The following is a 19,050-nucleotide window of genomic DNA, read 5'->3' as shown; positions in this document are numbered from 1 at the left end:
CAATTTTCACTCTCTTTTTTTATTTGATTATTCGTTGGTTGTCGCGACACAGTGAGTTGCAATCGGCCATAATTTGATTCACTTTTTTTGACACAAAAGAATACTACTATATTAGAATCAGATAGTACTATAATTTTCTTAATTTTGAAAGGGCCAAATTTGTTGATTAAGTGATAGCTCATATTGTGAGTTGAGCTGATTTCACTCACAGCGCATCCCCCATTAATGGTGGTCCAAACGAGTAAGTTGAGTTTAAGGGAAGAAGATGAACATGAGAAAGAATAGTTGGTGAGAAACTTTCTATATTGAAAATGTAATTATACACACACACATGATTACTATACTTTATGTGATAGACCCAAAATGTCATCTTTAAATTTAATAAGTAATTTTGTGTTCTAAGACCTTGAAAAGCACCATTTATCATTCATCTACTTGCGTGCGCAGTCCGTAAAATTCTCCGAAAAGTTTTCATGTGAAGAATAAATTAAAATGTGAAATAGAGTTTTAAAACTCAATTGAGTTGACTTTAGTCAACATTTTTAGCAAACAGACTTGGATCAGTATTTTGACAATTTTAGTAGGTCTGTATCGTAATTTGGGACTTGGACGTATGTCCGGAATCGAATTCCGGGGTCCCTAGCCCGAGATATGGAATTTTGATGAAAAATTAAAAGCTTGAAAGTTTAATGATTTCTAAGAAATTACTGATGTTGGATTTATTGACCTCAAGTCCGTATTTTAGTTCTGGAGCCCAGTATAGGTCCACTATAATAATTATGACTTGTCTGCCGAATTTGGTGAGAATCGGAGTTGATTTGACGTGATTCGGACGCCCGATTGTAAAAATATAAGTTTTAAAGTTTTCTAAAAATATTTCTTCGATTTGGTGTCTGATTCGTAGTTCTTGGTGTTATTTTGGCGATTTGATCGAGCGAGCAAGTTCGTATGATATTTTAGGACTTGGATGCATGTTTGGTTTGGAGCCCCGAGGGCTCAGGTTGGCTTCGGGTGGTTAACGGATCATTTTTGGACTTGAGGAAACTGCAGAAACCTGCTTTTGGTTTCCTTCTTCGCGTTCGCGAGGGGAGTCTCGCGTTCGCGAAGAGCAAATTAGGGCTGGCACATTTTTTGCTTCGCGTTCGCGACAGAGAGAACGCGTTCGCGAAGGCTTGGGATGCGAATCTTCGCGTTCGCGATCGAAGCCTCGTGTTCGCGAAGGGAAAGAGACTGGCCAAGTCAATTGCCTTCGCGTTCACGAAGGCCAAGCCAAGCAAGCTTCACGTTCGCGAAGAGTAAAAGTTGGACAACACAAAGTTGTGTTTCGCGAGAGTACCTTCGCGTTCCCAGAAACAGAACTTAAGTTCTAGAAATGGGGTTTCGACCCATTTTCAACTCCTTCCCATTTTTAAGCTCGGGTAAGGCGATTTTTGGGCGATTTTCTCGGAAAAACATTGGGGTTTGATTATATTTCATGATTCCATACTCGTTTATATCATGAATCCGTAAATTTATGGAAGAAAAATTATATTTTAGTAAAACTTTCCAAAAATGAAAAATTAAGATTTGAAGGTCCATTTGATATTGGAATTAGACAAATTTTATATGGTTGAACTCGTATCGAAACGGGTGTTCGTATTTCACGAGTTTTTCCGGGATTTGAAACGTGGGTCCCACTGCCAAATATTTTAATGAATTTTAGATTTTTATTCAAAAAATTAATAAATTCATATGGAATTAATTCCTATGATTAGTATTGAATATATCGAATTATTTGTAAATAGATTTAAAGCTTTCCGAGTCAAATTTAAAAGGAAAAGTTGTGGTTGAATAATTGATTGAAAATTATAAAGCGAGGTAAGTGTCGTGGTTAACCTTGACTTGAGGGAATAGAACCCTTAAATTATTTGTTATGTGAATTGCATGTGAACCACGTATAGGTGAGGTGACGAGTGTCTATACGTCATCAAATTAATTGTTTGCCTGCTTACTTGAAAAGTCATAAATTATTTTAAATCATGAATTAATTATTATAATAATTGTTTCTCTCCTATTCTTTGTCAAACATTAATTCTTGAATTCTTGCATTAATTGTTACATGCTATTTGAATTATGTGTCTTAATTGTTATTTGACATTTAGTATATTAAATATGAAACTGCCTATTTTTTCCGTGATTTCCATAATAATTTGCTATTTGTCATTGTTTGTTTCATAATTAAATTATAATTATTGTATTTTTGTTGTCTTATAGGTTTATATTAATTGTTGCATTTATCGTGAAAGTTTCTTCTATAAGAATTGGTAAATGAATATGTTGGAGGAGCGGGTTGCACGCCGTAACAGAATTGATTGAAATGGATATATATTGGAGGATCGGGTTGCACACCCAACAGACTTATTAAAAAGTCAATATTGGAGGATCGGGTTGCATGCCGCAACAGACTTATTAAAAAGTTAATATTGGAGGATGGGGTTGCACGCCGCAACAGACTTATTAAAAAGTCAATATTGGAGGATCGGGTTGCACGCCGCAACAGACTTATTAAAAAGTCTATATATATACTTGATTGAAATAAATATATGACAAACTTGATTAAAAGGAATATATTGGGAGAGCGGGTTGCACGCTGCAACAGAATTGAATGTGAATATATTGTGAGAGCGGGTTGCACGCTGCAACAGAATTGGTTGAATTAATAATGGATTATGACTGCTGAGTTGGCTTCAATTATTATAAATGAGTTACCTGATTTATTTCTATTATTTGTTGTTGTTATCAATATTGCGTACAGGTTAATGTAAGTGAACCACCTTAGCCTCGTCACTACTTCGTCGAGGTTAGGCTCAGCACTTACCAGTACATGGGGTCGGTTGTAGTGATACTACACTCTGCACTTCTTGTGCAGATTTTGGAGTTGGTCCCAGCGGCGTACCATAGACTTGCTCGGATTTCAGCTACCACAGGAGACTTGAGGTATAACTGCATGGCATCCACAGTTCTGAAGTCCCCGTCTATTTTACTTTAGCTGTGTGTTCATTTCCAAACAACTTTATTTTATTCAGACCTTTATTTGTATTTATTCTAGAAGCTCGTGCACTTGTGACACCAATTCTGGGATGGTATTTAGACACCGTTATTTTTTTATGGATTATTTCACTATATTTCAAACTTTGCTTCCGCTTTTGTTCCTTGATTATTAATAATTTAAAGATTGTTTAAAAATTGGTTAATATTATTCTAACATTGGCTTGCCTAGCAAGTGAAATGTTAGGCGCCATCACGGTCCGAAGGTGAGAATTTCGGGTCGTGACAGTTGGTATCAGAGCACTAGATTACATAGGTCTCACGAGTCACGAGTAAGCTTAGTAGAGTCTGAAGGATCGGTACGGAGACGTTTGTACTTATCTATCAGAGGCTATGAAGTTTAGGAATAATATTTTCAGTGGCATCAGCCATCTCACAGGCTGAGGGAGGAGCACAAACTCCCACTACTCCCGCTCCGGAGCAGATGGCTCCCCAGAATCAGGCTCCAGCAGCCCCGCCAGTTGGGGTAGTTCAGCCAGTTATTGCGGCACAGATCGGTGATAGGCCCGCCATGTCTTTTGAGGCCTTATTGAGACTGGATAAGTTTTCCAAGCTCTTTCCAGTTCACTTCAGTGGTACACCTTCTGAGGACCCATAGGATTATCTTGAACGCTGCCTTGAGGTGATGCGGAACATGGGTATAGTTGAGACCAATGGGGTTGATTTTGCTATATTTCAGATGACGGGTTCCGCCAAGAGGTGGTGGAGAGATTATATATTGACCCGACTAGTCGGATCGCCTGCACGTACATGGGAGCAGTTCTCTCAGCTATTTCTGGAAAAGTTCCCCCCTATCAGACTAAGAGAGGAATTCCGCAAGCAATTTGAGCGTCTACAGTAGAGCAGTATGACTGTTACTCAGTATGAGTCCCGTTTTGTGGATTTGGCCCGTCATGCTCTCCTTTTACTACCTACGGAGGGAGAGAGAGTGAGGAGGTTTATTGAGGGACTCACTCACCCTATCAGACTTCAGATGGCCAAGGAGACCGGAAGTGAGATTTCTATTCAGGCGGATGCTAATGTCGCAAGGAGGATCGAGATAGTTCTTGCACAGGAGAGAGGGCAGAGGTCCGATAAGAGGCTTCGTCAGTTCGGTGGTTTCAGTGGTGCCTCGTCTGGAGGCAGGGGTAATTTTGGTAGGGGTCATCCTCCTAGACCGTTTCATTTAGCACTTCATGTATCTCCCGGTGCTTCAGGGAGTCATGGTCCTATTATGCCTTACTCTGGGCAGCCAGTATTCAGTGCACATTCAGCTCCTATCAGTGCATCACCACTCCAGAGTTACTATAGCAGTTATCCGGCCCATTTGGATCAGCTTCAGCTTCAGCAGCCACGACATCAGGATGGGTGTTATGAGTGTGGAAACATTGGTCACATCATGAGGTATTTCCCTAGATTGGCGAGTAACAGATCGCGGCAAGATTCTCGTGCCATTATACCGGCACCGGTTGCTTCACCGCCTGCTCAGCCAGCTAGAGGTAGGGGTCAGGCAGCTAGAGGTGGAGGTCAAGCCATTAGAGGTGGAGGTCCGTCCATTAGAGGTGGATGTCAGACTGTTAGAGGTGGAGGCCAGCGAGTTAGAGGCCGTCCTAGAGACGCAGTTCAGAGTGGTGGGGCCTAGCCCTAATTTTATGCTTTTCCAGCTAGGCCTGAGGCCGAGTCATTCGATGTTGTGATCACAGGTATTATTCCAGTTTGTCATAGAGATGTTTCAGTTCTATTTGATCCAGGATCTACATATTCCTATGTGTTCTCCTATTTTGCTTCATATTTGGTTGTGCCTTGTGATTCTCTGAGTACTTCTGTGTGTGTATCTACACCGGTGGGAGACTCTGTTGTAGTAGATCATGTCTATCGTTCGTGTGTGGTTACTATTGGTAATCTTGAGACTAGTGTGGATCTTTTACTTCTTGATATGGTAGATTTTGATGTCATCTTGGGTATGGATTAGATGTCCTCTTATCATGCTAGATTGGATTGTCATGCCAAGACAGTGAACCTAGCTATGCTGGGGTTACCTCGGTTAGAGTGGAAAGGAACTCCTGGCCATTCTGCCAGAAGAGTTATTTCTTATATGAAAGCTCGGTGTATGGTAAAGAAAGGGTGTCTAGCCTATTTGGCTTATATTCGCGATCCCAGTGCGGATGCTCCTTCTATGGACTCAGTACCAGTTGTTCGTGAATTTCCAGAAGTATTTTTTGCAGATCTGTCGGGGATGCCACTCGACAGAGATATTGACTTCTGTATTGATTCGGCTTCCGAGCACTCAGCCCATTTTTATTCCACCATATTGTATGGCCCCGCCAGAGTTGAAAGAATTGAAAGAGCAGTTACAAGACTTGCTTGATCAGGGATTCATTAGACCCAGTGTCTCGCCCTAGGGTGCACCAGTATTATTTGTAAAGAAGAAAGATGGCTCGATGCGGATGTGTATAGACTATCGGTAGTTGAACAATGCCACTATCAAAAACAAATATCCGCTGCCAAGAATTGATGACTTATTTGATCAGTTTTAGGGTGCCAAGGTATTTTTGAATATTAATTTGAGATCTGGTTACCATCAGTTGAAGATTAGGGCATCTGATGTCCCTAAGACAACTTTTCGGACTCGGTATGGGCATTACGAGTTCCTAGTGATGTCATTTGGGTTGACAAATGCTCCAGCAGCATTTATGGATTTGATGAATCGGGTGTTTAAGCCTTATTTGGATTCTTTTGTGGTTGTATTCATTGATGATATCTTGATTTACTCCAGCAGTCGAGAGGAGCATGAGCAGCATCTTCGAAGTGTGCTTCACACCTTGAAGAATAATCAGTTATATGCCAAATTTTCAAAATGTGAGTTTTGGTTAGACTCAGTTGCCTTTTTGGGACATGTTGTATCGACAGAAGGCATAAAGGTGGATCCTAAGAAGATTGAGGCTGTTCAGAATATGCCTAGACCTACTTCGGTTACAGATATCCGGAGTTTTCTGGGTTTGGCAGGTTATTATCGTCGGTTCGTGGAAGGGTTTTCATCTATAGCAAGCACATTGACTAGACTAACCCAGAAGGGTGTCCCATTCAGATGGTCAGGCGAATATGAGTTGAGCTTTCAGAAGCTCAAGACCGCTTTGACTACGGCGCAAGTGTTGCTATTACCCACAGGTTCAAGATCGTATACGGTATATTATGACGCATCTCACATTGGGCTTGATGCAGTATTAATGCAAGATGGCAAGGTAATTGCATATACGTCGCGGCAGTTGAAAGTTCACGAGAAGAATTATCTTGTTCATGACTTAGAATTGGCAGCCATTGTTAATGAGTTGAAGATTTGGAGGCATTACCTCTACGGTGTCTCGTGTGAGGTATTTACTGATCATCGTAGCCTCAAGTATCTGTTCAAACAAAAGGATCTTTATTTGAGGCAAAGAAGATGGATGGAGTTGTTGAAAGACTATGATATCACCATTTTGTATCACCCCGGAAAGGCCAATGTGGTGGCCGATGTCTTGAGTAGAAAGGTTGTGAGTATGGGCAGTCTTGTGTATATTCCGGTTGGTGAGAGTCCATTAGCTGCAGATGTTCAGACTTTGGCTAATCAGTTCGTGAGGTTAGATGTTTCAGAACCCAGTTGGGTTCTAGCTTGCACAGTCGCTCGGTCTTATTTATATGAGCGCATCAGAGAGAGGCAGTATGATGATCCTCACTTACTTGTCCTTAAGGACATGGTGTGGAACGGTGATGCCAAACAGGTTGCTGTGGGGGAAGATGGGGTTCTGCGAATGCAGGGTCGTATTTGTGTGCCTAATGTGGATGGGCTTCGTGAATTAATTCTTGAAGAAGCACACAGTTCCAGGTATTCTATTCATCCAGGTACCGCCAAAATGTATCAAGATTTGTGGCAACATTATTGGTGGAGGAAAATGAAAAGGGATATAGTCGCACATGTAGCTCGGTATCTGAATTGTCAGCAAGTAAAGTACGAGCATGAGAGACCTGGTAGTTTGCTTCAGAAGTTAGAAATTCCTGAGTGGAAGTGGGAGCGTATCACTATGGATTTTGTTGTTGGGCTCCCACGGACTCAGAGAAAATTTGACACAGTTTGGGTCATTGTGGACAGGTTGACCAAGTCAGCACATTTCATTTCAGTGGCAGTTACCTATTCTTCAGAGAGGTTAGCTGAAATTTACATTCGTGAGATTGTCTGCCTTCACGGTGTGCTAGTGTCTATTATTTCAGATCAAAATACGCAGTTTACCTCACATTTCTGGAGGGTTGTACAGCGTGAGTTAGGCACGCGAGTGGAGTTGAGTACAGTATTTCATCCACAGACAGACGGACAGTCAGAGCGCACTATTCAGATATTGGATGATATGCTTCGCGCTTATGTTATAGACTTTGGAGGTTCTTGGGATCATTTCTTACCACTTGCAGAGATTGCTTATAATAATAGCTACCAGTCGAGTATTCAGATGGCTCCATATGAGGAATTATACGGAAGGCGATGCCGATCGTCAGTTGGTTGGTTTGAACCGGGAGAGGCTCGGTTGTTGGGTACCGATTTGGTACAGGATGCCTTGGATAAGATCAAGATTATTCAGGATCGATTTCGCACAGCTCAGTCTAGGCAAAAGAGTTATACCGACCGTAAAGTTCGTGATATTGCATTCATGGTTGGAGAACGAATATTGCTCTGGGTTTCACCTATGAAAGGTGTAATGAGGTTCGGAAAGAAGGGCAAGTTGAGCCCTAGGTATATCGGACCCTTTGAAATTCTTGAAATGGTGGGTGAAGTAGCTTACATGCTTGAATTACCACCTAGTTTATGAGCGGTTCATTCGGTGTTCCATGTGTCTATGCTCTAGAAATATCATGGTGATCTGTCCCATGTGTTAGATTTCACCTCAGTCCAATTGGACAAAGATTTGACTTGCGAGGAGGAGCCGGTGGCTATTCTAGCCCGACAGGTCCGACAGTTGAGGTCAAAGAGTTATCCTTCAATTCAGGTGCAATGGAGAGGTCAGCTAGTAGAGGCATCAACCTAGGAGTCCGAGTCGGACATGCGGAGTAAATATCCACACTTATTTACCAACTCATGTACTTTTTTCTAACTCCGTTCGAGGACCAACGATTGTTTTAGAGGTGGAGAATGTGATGACCCAAAATATCATCTTTAAATTTAATAAGTAATTTTGTGTTCTAAGACCTTGAAAAGCACCATTTATCATTTCTCGACTTGCGTGTGCACTCCGTAAAATTCTCCGGAAAGTTTTCATGTGAAGAATGAATTAAAATGTGAAATAGAGCTTTAAAACTCAATTGAGTTGACTTTAGTCAACACTTTTAGCAAACAGACCTGGATCAGTATTTTGATAATTTTGGTAGGTCTGTATCGTGATTTGGGACTTGGGCGTATACCCGGAATCGAATTCCGGGGTCCCTAGCCCGAGATATGGAATTTTGATGAAATATTAAAAGCTTGAAAGCTTAATGATTTCTAAGAAATTACTAATATTGGATTTATTGACCTCGGGTCTGTATTTTAGTTCTGAAACCTGGTATACGTCCACTATAATAATTATGACTTGTCTGCAGAATTCGGTGAGAATCAGAGTTGATTTGACGTGATTTAGACGCCCGGTTGTAAAAATATCAGTTTTAAAGTTTTCTTGAAAATTTTCTTCGATTTGGTGTCCGATTCGTAGTTCTTGGTGTTATTTTGGCTATTTGATTACGCGAGCAAGTTCGTACGATGTTTTAGGACTTAGGTGCATGTTTGGTTTGAAGCCCCGAGGGCTCGGGTTGGTTTCGGGTGGTTAACAGATCGTTTTTGTACTTGAGGAAACTGCAGAAACTTGCTTCTAGTTTCCTTCTTCGCGTTCGCGAGGGGAGTCTCGCGTTCAGGAAGAGCAAATTGGGGCTGGCACATTTTTTGCTTCGCATTCGCGACAGAGAGAATGCGTTCGCGAAGGCTTGGGATGCAAAGCTTCGCGTTCGTGATCGAAGCCTCGCGTTCGCGAAGGGAAAGAGACTGGCCAGGTTAATTGCCTTCGTGTTCGCGAAGGGCATCTCGCGTTCGCGAAGGCCAAGCCAGGCAAGCTTCGCATTCGCGAAGTAGCCCTCGCATTCGCGAAGAGTAAAAGTTGGACAGCACAAAGTTGTGCTTCACGTTCGCAAGAGTACCTTCGCGAACGCGAATGGTAAAAAATCGAGAAACAGAACTTAAGTTCTGAAAATGGGGTTTCGACCCATTTTCAACTCCTTCTCATTTTTGAGCTCGGGTAAGGCGATTTTTGGGCGATTTTCACGGAAAAATATTGGGGTAAGTGTTCCTTATCCTATATTGATTATATTTCATGATTCCATACTCGTTTATATCATGAATACGTAAATTTATGGAAGAAAAATCAGATTTTTGTAAAACTTTCCAAAAACGAAAAATTAAGATTTGAAGGACCATTTGATATCAGAATTGGACAAATTTTATATGGTTGAACTCATATCGGAATGGGTGTTCGGATTTCGCGAGTTTTCCCGGGATTTGAGACGTGGGTCCCACTGCCGAATATTTTAATGAATTTGGGATTTTTATCTGGAAAATTTGTAAATTCATATGGAATTAATTTCTATGATTAGTATTGAATATATCGAATTGTTTGTGAATAGATTGGAAGCTTTCGGAATCAAATTTAAAAGGAAAAGTTATGGTTGAATAATTGATTGGAAATTACAAAACGAGGTAAGTGTCGTGGTTAACCTTGACTTGAGGGAATAGAACCCTTAAATTATTTGTTATGTGAATTGCATATGAACCACGTATAGGCGAGGTGACGAGTGTCTATACGTCGTCAAATTAATTGTTTGCCTGCTTACTTGAAAAGTCATAAATTATTTTAAATCATGAATTAATTATTATAATAATTATTTCTCTCCTATTCTTTGTCAAACATTAATTCTTGAATTCTTGCATTAATTGTTATATGCTATTTGAATTATGTGTCTTAATTGTTATTTGACATTTAGAATATTAAATATTAAACTGCCTATTTTCTCCCTGATTTTCATAATAATTTGTTATTTGTCATTGTTTGTTTTATAATTAAATCATAATTATTGTATGCTTGTTGTTTTATAGTTTTATATTAATTGTTGCATTTATCGGGAAAGTTTCTTATATAAGAATTGGTAAATGAATATAATGGAGGAGCGAGTTATACGCCGAAACAGAATTGATTGAAATGGATATATATTGGAGGATCGGGTTGCACGCCGCAACAGACTTATTAAAAAGTCAATATTTGAGGATCGGGTTGCACGATGCAACAAACTTATTAAAAAGTTAATATTGGAGGATCGGGTTGCACGCCGCAACAGACTTATTAAAAAGTCAATATTGGAGGATCGGGTTGCACGCCACAACAGACTTATTAAAAAGTCAATATTGGAGGATCGGGTTGCACGCCGTAACAGACTTATTAAAAAGTCTATATATATACTTGATTGAAATAAATACATGACAAACTTGATTAAAAGTTATATATTAGGAGAGCGGGTTGCACGCTGCAATAAAATTGTATGTGAATATATTGTGAGAGCGGGTTGCACGCTGCAACAGAATTGGTTGAAATAATAATGGATTATGACTGCTGAGTTGACTTCAATTATTATAAATGAGTTACGTGATTTATTTCTATTATTTGTTGTTGCTATCAATATTGCGTACAAGTTAATGTAAGTGAACCATCTTAGCCTCGTCACTACTTCGTCGAGGTTATGCTCAACACTTACCAGTACATGGGGTCGGTTGTACTGATACTACACTCTGCACTTCTTGTGCAGATTTTGGAGTTGGTCCCAGCGACGTACCATAGACTTGCTCGGATTTCAGCTACCAGAGGAGACTTGAGGTATAACTGCCTGGCGTCCGCAGTTCTGAAGTCCCCGTCTATTTTACTTTAGCTGTGTGTTCATTTCTAGACAACTTTATTTTATTCAGACCTTTATTTATATTTATTCTAGAAGCTCGTGCACTTGTGACACCAATTCTGGGATGGTATTTAGACACCGTTATTTTTTTATAGATTATTTTACTATATTTCAAACTTTGCTTCCGCTTTTGTTTTCTTGATTATTAATAATTTAAAGATTATTTAAAAATTGGTTAATATTATTCTAACGTTGGCTTGCCTAGCAAATAAAATATTAGGCGCCATCACAGTCCGAAGGTGGGAATTTCGGGTTGTGACACTCTACTAACTTAATCCCCAATTAACTAATGCCAACTACTGTAACTACTCTAACTAACTGGTGACAGCTGGCTAACTGCCTTGCCCAGTTGTCATACTGCCTCATATTCTCACACTCCCCCTCAAGCTGGAGGGTATAGAATGTTAAGCACTCCAAACTTGCTCAACAAATATTCATTATGTACTCTCCCAAGTCCTTTAGTTAATAGATCTGCCTGCTGCTCCTTTGTCCCTATGTAATGAGTCTTAATTTTGCCATCTTTGATCTTATCTCTAACAAAGTGGCAATCAATCTTTATATGCTTTGTCCTTTCATGAAATATAGGATTGGCTGCAATCTCTAGGGATACCTTACTGTCACAAAACACACTCACAGGTTGCTCAATTGAAATGCCAAGCTCTATAAACAACCCAAGTAGCCAAACTACTTCTGCAGTAGCTGTTGCAAGACTTCTATATTCTGCTTCTGCTGAGCTTCTAGACATTGTCTGTTGCTTCTTAGATTTCCATGACACCAATGATTCCCCAAACTTCACAAAGAAACCATTTACTGACATTCTGGTATTAGGACATGCCGCCCAGTTTGCATCACAAAAGCAAGTCAGATTGTTTGCACTTTTATTGCTCAGTAGAATTCCCATTCCTGGATTCAATTTGATATATCTTACAACTCTTATTGCTGCTTCTCAGTGAGATTTCTTGGGTGACTACATAAATTGACTAAGTGTTTGCACAACAAATATTATATCTGGCCTTGTGATAGTTAGATATATTAATCTCCCAATCAATATCTGATAACTTGCAGCATCCTTCATCAATTTATCTCCAGATACCCCAACATGTGCATCAAATTCTGCTGAAGTAAACTATTGATTCATATCTATTGGAGTGGCCACTGGTTTAGTAGCTCCTAACCCCAGATCAGAAATCAATTGTAAGACATACTTCCTTTGGTTTAGTAAAATCCCTTTGTTGGATCTCATAACTTCAATTCCCAAGAAATACTTTAGTTCTCCCAAATCCTTTAATTTGAATTTGTGATTTAAAACATCTTTGGTTTCCTGAATGAACTGCTCATTGTTTCCTGTGATGAGCAGACCATCCACATACATAAGAACAGCCATAAAGTCTGCTTCTTTCTTCTTGGTAAATAGTGAATAGTCATATAGACTTTGCTTATACCCAGCTTCAAGAAGTGCCTCTGCAAGTTTGATATTCCATTGTCTTGAAGCTTGTTTTAGTCCATATAAGGACTTTACTAGCTTGCACACCTTAGTCCCCCCTGTCTTCTAAAACCTTGAGGCATTTCCATATATACTTCTTTATATAAGTCTCCCTGCAAAAATGCATTATACACATCCATTTGATACATAGTCCACCCTTTTGATGTTGCTACTGCAATAACTGATCTCACAGTTACCATTTTGGCAACTGGTGAAAAGGTTGCATGGTAGTCTAACCCCTCTTTTGTGGCTATATCCTTTTGCTACTAGCCCGGCCTTGAATTTTTCAACATCTCCATTAGCTTTATACTTATTTTATACACCCATTTTGATCTAATTGTGTTCTTTCTCTTGGGCAAGTCTACTATCTCCCATGCCCTGTTGTCCTCGAATGCCTTGATTTCCTGCTTCATTGCTTCAACCCATCTCTTGTCTCTTGATGCTTCTGTGAAGTTCTGTGGTTCTGTGAGTGTTGAGACCTTTGCCACAAAGCTTTTACATGCCTGTGAAAGCTGATCATAACACATGTAGTCTGAAATAGGATATAATGCCACATTATGTGCTTTGCTCTTGATAACATTATCTTGCAACCATAAAGGTTCTTTGGTGCTTCTGCCAGATCTTCTTGGCTCTTGACCTCTGATTTTTTAGGGTACATAATTAGTACAGCATCTATGCATTCAACATCCAGAGATTGGCCTGGTGCAGGATCATTTTTTGCATGCTCATCATATTTAGCTTGTTGAGGTTCAGATACTTGTTCAGATACTGCAGCATCAGCAACATTGCCTTCTTCAACATGAGAAATGGGGGCATTTTCACAAACTGCATCAACTTCATCATCTTCATAAGCTTCATGGACTGTATCATAGTCATCAGCTGTATCAGTTTCACCTTCAGATGCATGATCTGCAGCAGGTGTCTGCAATGGTTCAAGTGTATGATCTGCATCATGTCCCTGTAATAGTTCATGCTCAAATGATACACTCCCCCTAGCAGGAACATTAACAGGATGCAATGAGGAAGACTTAGCAAATGGGAACATATGCTTTTTGAATACAACATCCCTGCACACACAAAAATAATTAGTGGCAAGGTCCAAGAATTTATAGCCCTTTTGTATTTCTGAATAGCCCAGGTGCACAACAGGTTTGGCTCTTGCTGAGAACTTGTTATCATGCATCATAGTAGTGGCATAGCACATGCATCCAAAAACTCTTAAGTGCTCAAGAGAAGGCTTCTGATGATGTAGGAGTTCATATGGTGATTTGCCTTGCAGAATGATAGAAGGCAGGCTGTTTATAATGTAAACAACAGTAGTAATACATTCTCCCTAGTACTTAGTTGGTACATTTGCCTGGAATTTTAGGGCCCTTGATGTATCTAATATATGTCTATGTTTTCTCTCAACTACCTCATTTTGTTAGGGAGTATATGCACAGCTACGTTGTTGTATAATACCATAGTATTCAAGTAATTGAATGCACTGTTTACTAAAAAACTCTTCTCCATTATCAGTTCGAATAGTCTTAATTGCTACACCAAATTATGTTCTTAGCATAGAGAGAAACTTTTGTAACACAACAATTACATCACTTTTCAACTATAGTAAATGTACCCAAGTATACCTAGAATGATCATCCACAACTGTTAGAAAGTAGTATTTTCTATCATGCGTGGGAAACGTGTATGGTCCCCAAACATCCATGTGCAAAAGCATTAAAGGATTACTACTCCTTGTAACACTTCTAAGAAAAACTAGTCTGCTCTGCTTAGCTAAGGGGCATACAAAATAATCTTTATTCACATTAAGATCTTTAAGTTGTAAGGATTCTATATTTTTCATTGTACTAACATAGGTGTGACCTAATCTTTTATGCCAAAGAATGCCATCTACTTCTGGTTTCTGGACTGCTGCAACTGATGTTTGCCTCAAACCTCTAGCAATGTGCTCATCCTTCACCACATACAAGCTTCCCCTTTCCTTACCAATCCCCCTCACCATGCCACTCCAAAGGTCCTGAAATACACGGAAGTCAGGATAGAGGTGAACAGAGCAACTGAGTTCTTTTGTGAGCTTTGACATAGACAACAAATTAAATTTGAAGTCAGGAACATATAAAATATTCTTAATCTCCATGTCCTTAAGAAATGTTGCACTACCAATGTGAGATATATACGTCTTCTCACCAGTGGGTAAATGTACTTGATCTCTACCAGTTTTCAACTTAGTCTTAGAGTGTAGTATATCTAGGGAAGCATCTATGTGATGAGTCGCACCAGAATCAACTATCCATTATTTACTAGGATTATCAGTCATTAGTGCAGTAGCAATACCTTCCATGTTGACTTGTGGAACTGTAATGTCTTTATTCAGCATATCCAGGATTTATCTATATTGATTCTCAGTGAAGAAGTGCCCTCCTGCAGGACCATCATTGTGTGCTCTTCCTCCAGCCATGTGTGCCTGTTCCTCATGCTCAGCATTACTAGTTGCACAATTAGCCACAACTTTCCTTTTAGCATTAAAATTTACACGGTAGCCTATCAACTTGTAGCAATTTCCTTTCAAGTGTCCAGTCATCTTATAGTAGTCACATTTCATGAATGGCTTCTTCCCTTTGTAGCCTTGTCCTTGTCCAGCTTGCATAGTAATAGGATCTCTTCTAGCTCCTAAGGTTGGATATGGACTTGATCTTTGACTTTCATCCTCAATTATCAACACATAGGATTGGTTCAAGGTTGGTTCAAAAGTTTTCTTCAGAATCTGCATCCTTGCCTACTCATAGGTCTCATTCAGACCACTGAGAAACTGAAGTAACCTTTGACGATGAAGGTGTTCAATATAGTCCTTTGATTTAGCATAATCACAACTTGGTGTGGGAAATAAAGCATCATGCTCCGACCACATTTCCTTCAGTCTCGTGAAATAGGAATCAACAGAATTAGTTCCTTGGGAAATCGTTATAATTTCTCTGTGCAATTGAAAAATTCAAACTCGATTGACCTTATCAAATCTCTCCTTCAGGTCTTCCCAAACTAAGTGCGCATCTGATGCATAAGCTATTCCACTGACGAGGTTCGTTGATACAGTGTTCATGATCTATGAGATTATAATCGCATTGCATGACTCCCATTCCTTATGTAATTCCTTCTTAAAGGTCTCCTTCTTACATGTACCAGTTACAAACCCTAGCTTTCGCTTAACTTGGAGAGCAATTCGTATCGTCCTACTCCATAATCCATAGTTTTCAGACCCGATGAGTTCAATTAGGATCATAACTGAGCTCGGTGTATCAGAAGGATGCAGGAATAGAGGATGCGTGTGATCAATTTTCTCGTCTGCCATTACTGAATTTGAGCAAGAATTTGCATCACACAAACATGAAATTACTCAGCTAAGAAGCAACCAGTATCGATTGCTCTAATACCATGTGAGTTGAGTTGATTTCAGTCACAGCTCATCCTCCATTAATGGAGGTCCAAACGAGTAAGTTGAGTTTAAGGGAAGAAGATGAACATTAGAGAGACAATAGTTGGTAAGGAACTTTCTAGTATATTGAATATATAATTACAAAATCTTATATACAACATATATATATATATATATATATATATATATATATATATATATATATATATATATATATATATATATATATATATATATATTTAATCCCAATTAACTAATACCAACTACTGTAACTACTCTAACTAACTGGTGACAGCTGGCTAACTGCCTTGCCCAGTTGTCATACTGCCTCATATTCTCACACATATTATTTAGGTTATGAAATTTTCATTTTTTTCTGGCTTGCTAATATACTACTAAAAGAAGCAAATGCTTCGTGCTATTGAGTTTTCCTTTTTATTTTTGTTTTATATCTTTTGACTGTTTTTGTTTCTTGATCAAGAACATTTGGTGTCTTGCAATAATCTCACTTTGTAGGCTTTTCAACTGATCACATTATTGACAAACTAAATTAGAGTGTTGCTCAGTGGTTGGAAATTAGTTATACTAAAGTTCATTTCTTTTTCTACTATGTTGGTTCCAAATAAAGATGAGACCAACACTATTGGCTGCGAAGAAGTGGCAAATTAGAGTTCGGATACACCTATGGTGCAGCTGGACACAAAAGAGCACTAAGCTGTAAAAGGCGTATTGCAAGGAAGAGGATTCGATGAGCAAAAGATGGAGATGAAGTCATTTTTTTTGGTAAATTACAAGTTGTTAAGCTGAATAATAAATATTGCAGTTGTCATTCTCAATGTGTAGTAGTATTTTGGGGTTCGCTTTAGATTATTAGTTGAAAGACAAGCAAGGATAACAATCCTTTGTAATTAATTATGTAATGAACGTATCGCAATGGTTGGTTATTTTGTATTTTATTTATTTTGAGTGCATATACTCTTGGACATCATTTTATTTGAGTTACTTCGATATGCTAAGCAAGTGGAATGCTAATAAATAGTCAAGAAATTGCAGAAAATATTGCTGTAAAATAAAGAATACAATTGAGCCAAAAATATATTGTCATTTTCATGTTAATATATAGTCATTACATCAATGAAACTGTCGAAAATTGCACAAAATTACAAAAAAAAGGCATAAAACTAGAAAAACCAGCATCAAATTGCATAAAACAATAGCCAAACTGCAGCAAAAATCAGCAACTGAACTGTACAAAAAATGAGCACCACACTGCACCAGAACCAGCACCAAACTATGCCAAAATTCAGCAACTGAACTACACAAAAACTGAGCACTTCACTTTGTTGAGTTGAGTGCATATTAGCTTGGGTCTCTGGAACTCTTTGAACCTAGACAAATAAATAATATCATTACACAAGTTGAACATAATTATTTGAGTGTAATATTCTATAAGTTAAACAAGAAATTACTGGTAGTTTTGCTCGAGGACATGACGAAGATGATTCCATGAATTGCTGAGTACCATTCTGTGAATCAGTCTGCCCCAAATTATACTTGCAAGTCCTTTTGTTATGTCCAGTATTGTGACATATACTGCATCCTAAAGTTTTCTACTTTCTTCTCATTTTTGTCCTACTTGCTTCCGTTTCATCTGGTTCTTTTCTCTTTAACTTATGTTTTCTCCTTAACTTCTGTTTTCTCCCTTTCGTACTTTGTGTTTCTATTTTTGGAGGTAAAGGAGGAATATTATCATGTTGTGGCCACATGTTTTGACCACTCATAGGAAGAATGGCAAATTCATAGATTCTTCTGTAGGTGTCCACCTTATAACGATCATCAACATAAGAATTAATTTCATCATTTTTAGCCCAAATTGCAGCTATGGCATGCTTGCAAGTAATTCCTGTCAAATCTCATTTTCTACAGTTGCATTTTCTATTTAGTAAGTCCACATCCCGATTAACAGTTATGCTAGCTCCTATGAGCTCATAGTTCCACTGATTTGCCTTTTATAGAATATATTCGGCAGTAACAACTTGACTTTTGTGCAACACATCCTTAATCCTAGGGCAAATATCATCAGAACTCCACATGGCAGATTTATCCCTATTTGCTTGCATTATTGTCATAAGTAGATATCGAATTTTCTCTAAAAGAGTGATAAAAGGCTTATCCCTCTCCTCCAATATCATATTGTTAAAATATTCACACATGTTATTTAATAAGGTGTCATGTGCATTTCACATTTTCAGAAAAGTGAGATCTAGACCATTCACTAGGTGACTTCTCTCTCAACCAAGAAGCAGCTATGGGGTCTAAATCAATTATTTCAAGCATGCATTTATCAAACCACTTTACTGTTGTTGCAGTAGCAGTTTTTCACAGTGTATTTCTCAATGTGTTACCACTAAATTTTACCCCCTTAAAGTTATTACGCAAGTGTCTCACACAAAATCTATGAGCCATAAATGGTAGTATATCATTAAATACTTCTATCAAACCTTTTTGCTTGTCTGGCATGAAGGTCCAATTAGCTCCATCATCTATCTCCAAATCAAGCTTTAAATAATTCAGAAACCATGCCCATGACTCGCGACATTCTTTCTCCACAATTGCATATACTATTAGATATATATATATAAATATTATTAGGATCAATCCCAATAGCAGTTAATAATTGAGTACCGTACATTGGACCCTTGAGCCAACAACCATCTACTCCAACTATTCTTCTGCAACCACTCTTGAAAACTTCCCTGCAAGCACTAAAACAAATATAAAATCTCTGAAATCTTTTAGGCTTGCTAGGATTCTCATTTTCGGCCAACTTTATATAAACAGAAGTATCTGGATTTGTTCTTACTATTTCATTGCAATAGTTCCACAACAATTTGAATTGATCTGAAATATCTCCATCGATCATTGCAATGGCCTTCTTCATTGCCCTTCTACATTTAAATAAAGTTACATGTGCTCTTAACTGTACACTCATATGATCTCTAAATTTTGAGATCTTTCAATCCTTATTTGATTTTATGACATCAAGATATCTTCTAGCAATGAATGAAGATGTGAC

At 38.6% G+C, this 19,050-nt stretch overlaps 1 protein-coding gene across 1 annotated transcript; it reads right to left on the bottom strand.

Annotated features, from left to right (window-relative positions):
* Positions 1-15,320: 15,320 nt before the first annotated feature.
* On the bottom strand, positions 15,321-15,890 carry LOC138897990 (uncharacterized). The gene is made up of 2 exons (XM_070184020.1): positions 15,733-15,890; positions 15,321-15,516 (listed from the first exon to the last, which is right to left on the bottom strand). Exons 1-2 carry the CDS (start codon positions 15,888-15,890, stop codon positions 15,321-15,323), a joined length of 354 nt encoding a protein of 117 aa, XP_070040121.1.
* Between the last annotated feature and the right edge of the window lie 3,160 nt (positions 15,891-19,050).

This window comes from Nicotiana tomentosiformis, chromosome 8 (assembly GCF_000390325.3).
Source record: "Nicotiana tomentosiformis chromosome 8, ASM39032v3, whole genome shotgun sequence".
Taxonomy (NCBI): domain Eukaryota; kingdom Viridiplantae; phylum Streptophyta; class Magnoliopsida; order Solanales; family Solanaceae; genus Nicotiana; species Nicotiana tomentosiformis.
Note: the sequence above shows the minus strand (reverse complement) of the source record. Positions and strands in the feature narration are given on the sequence as shown.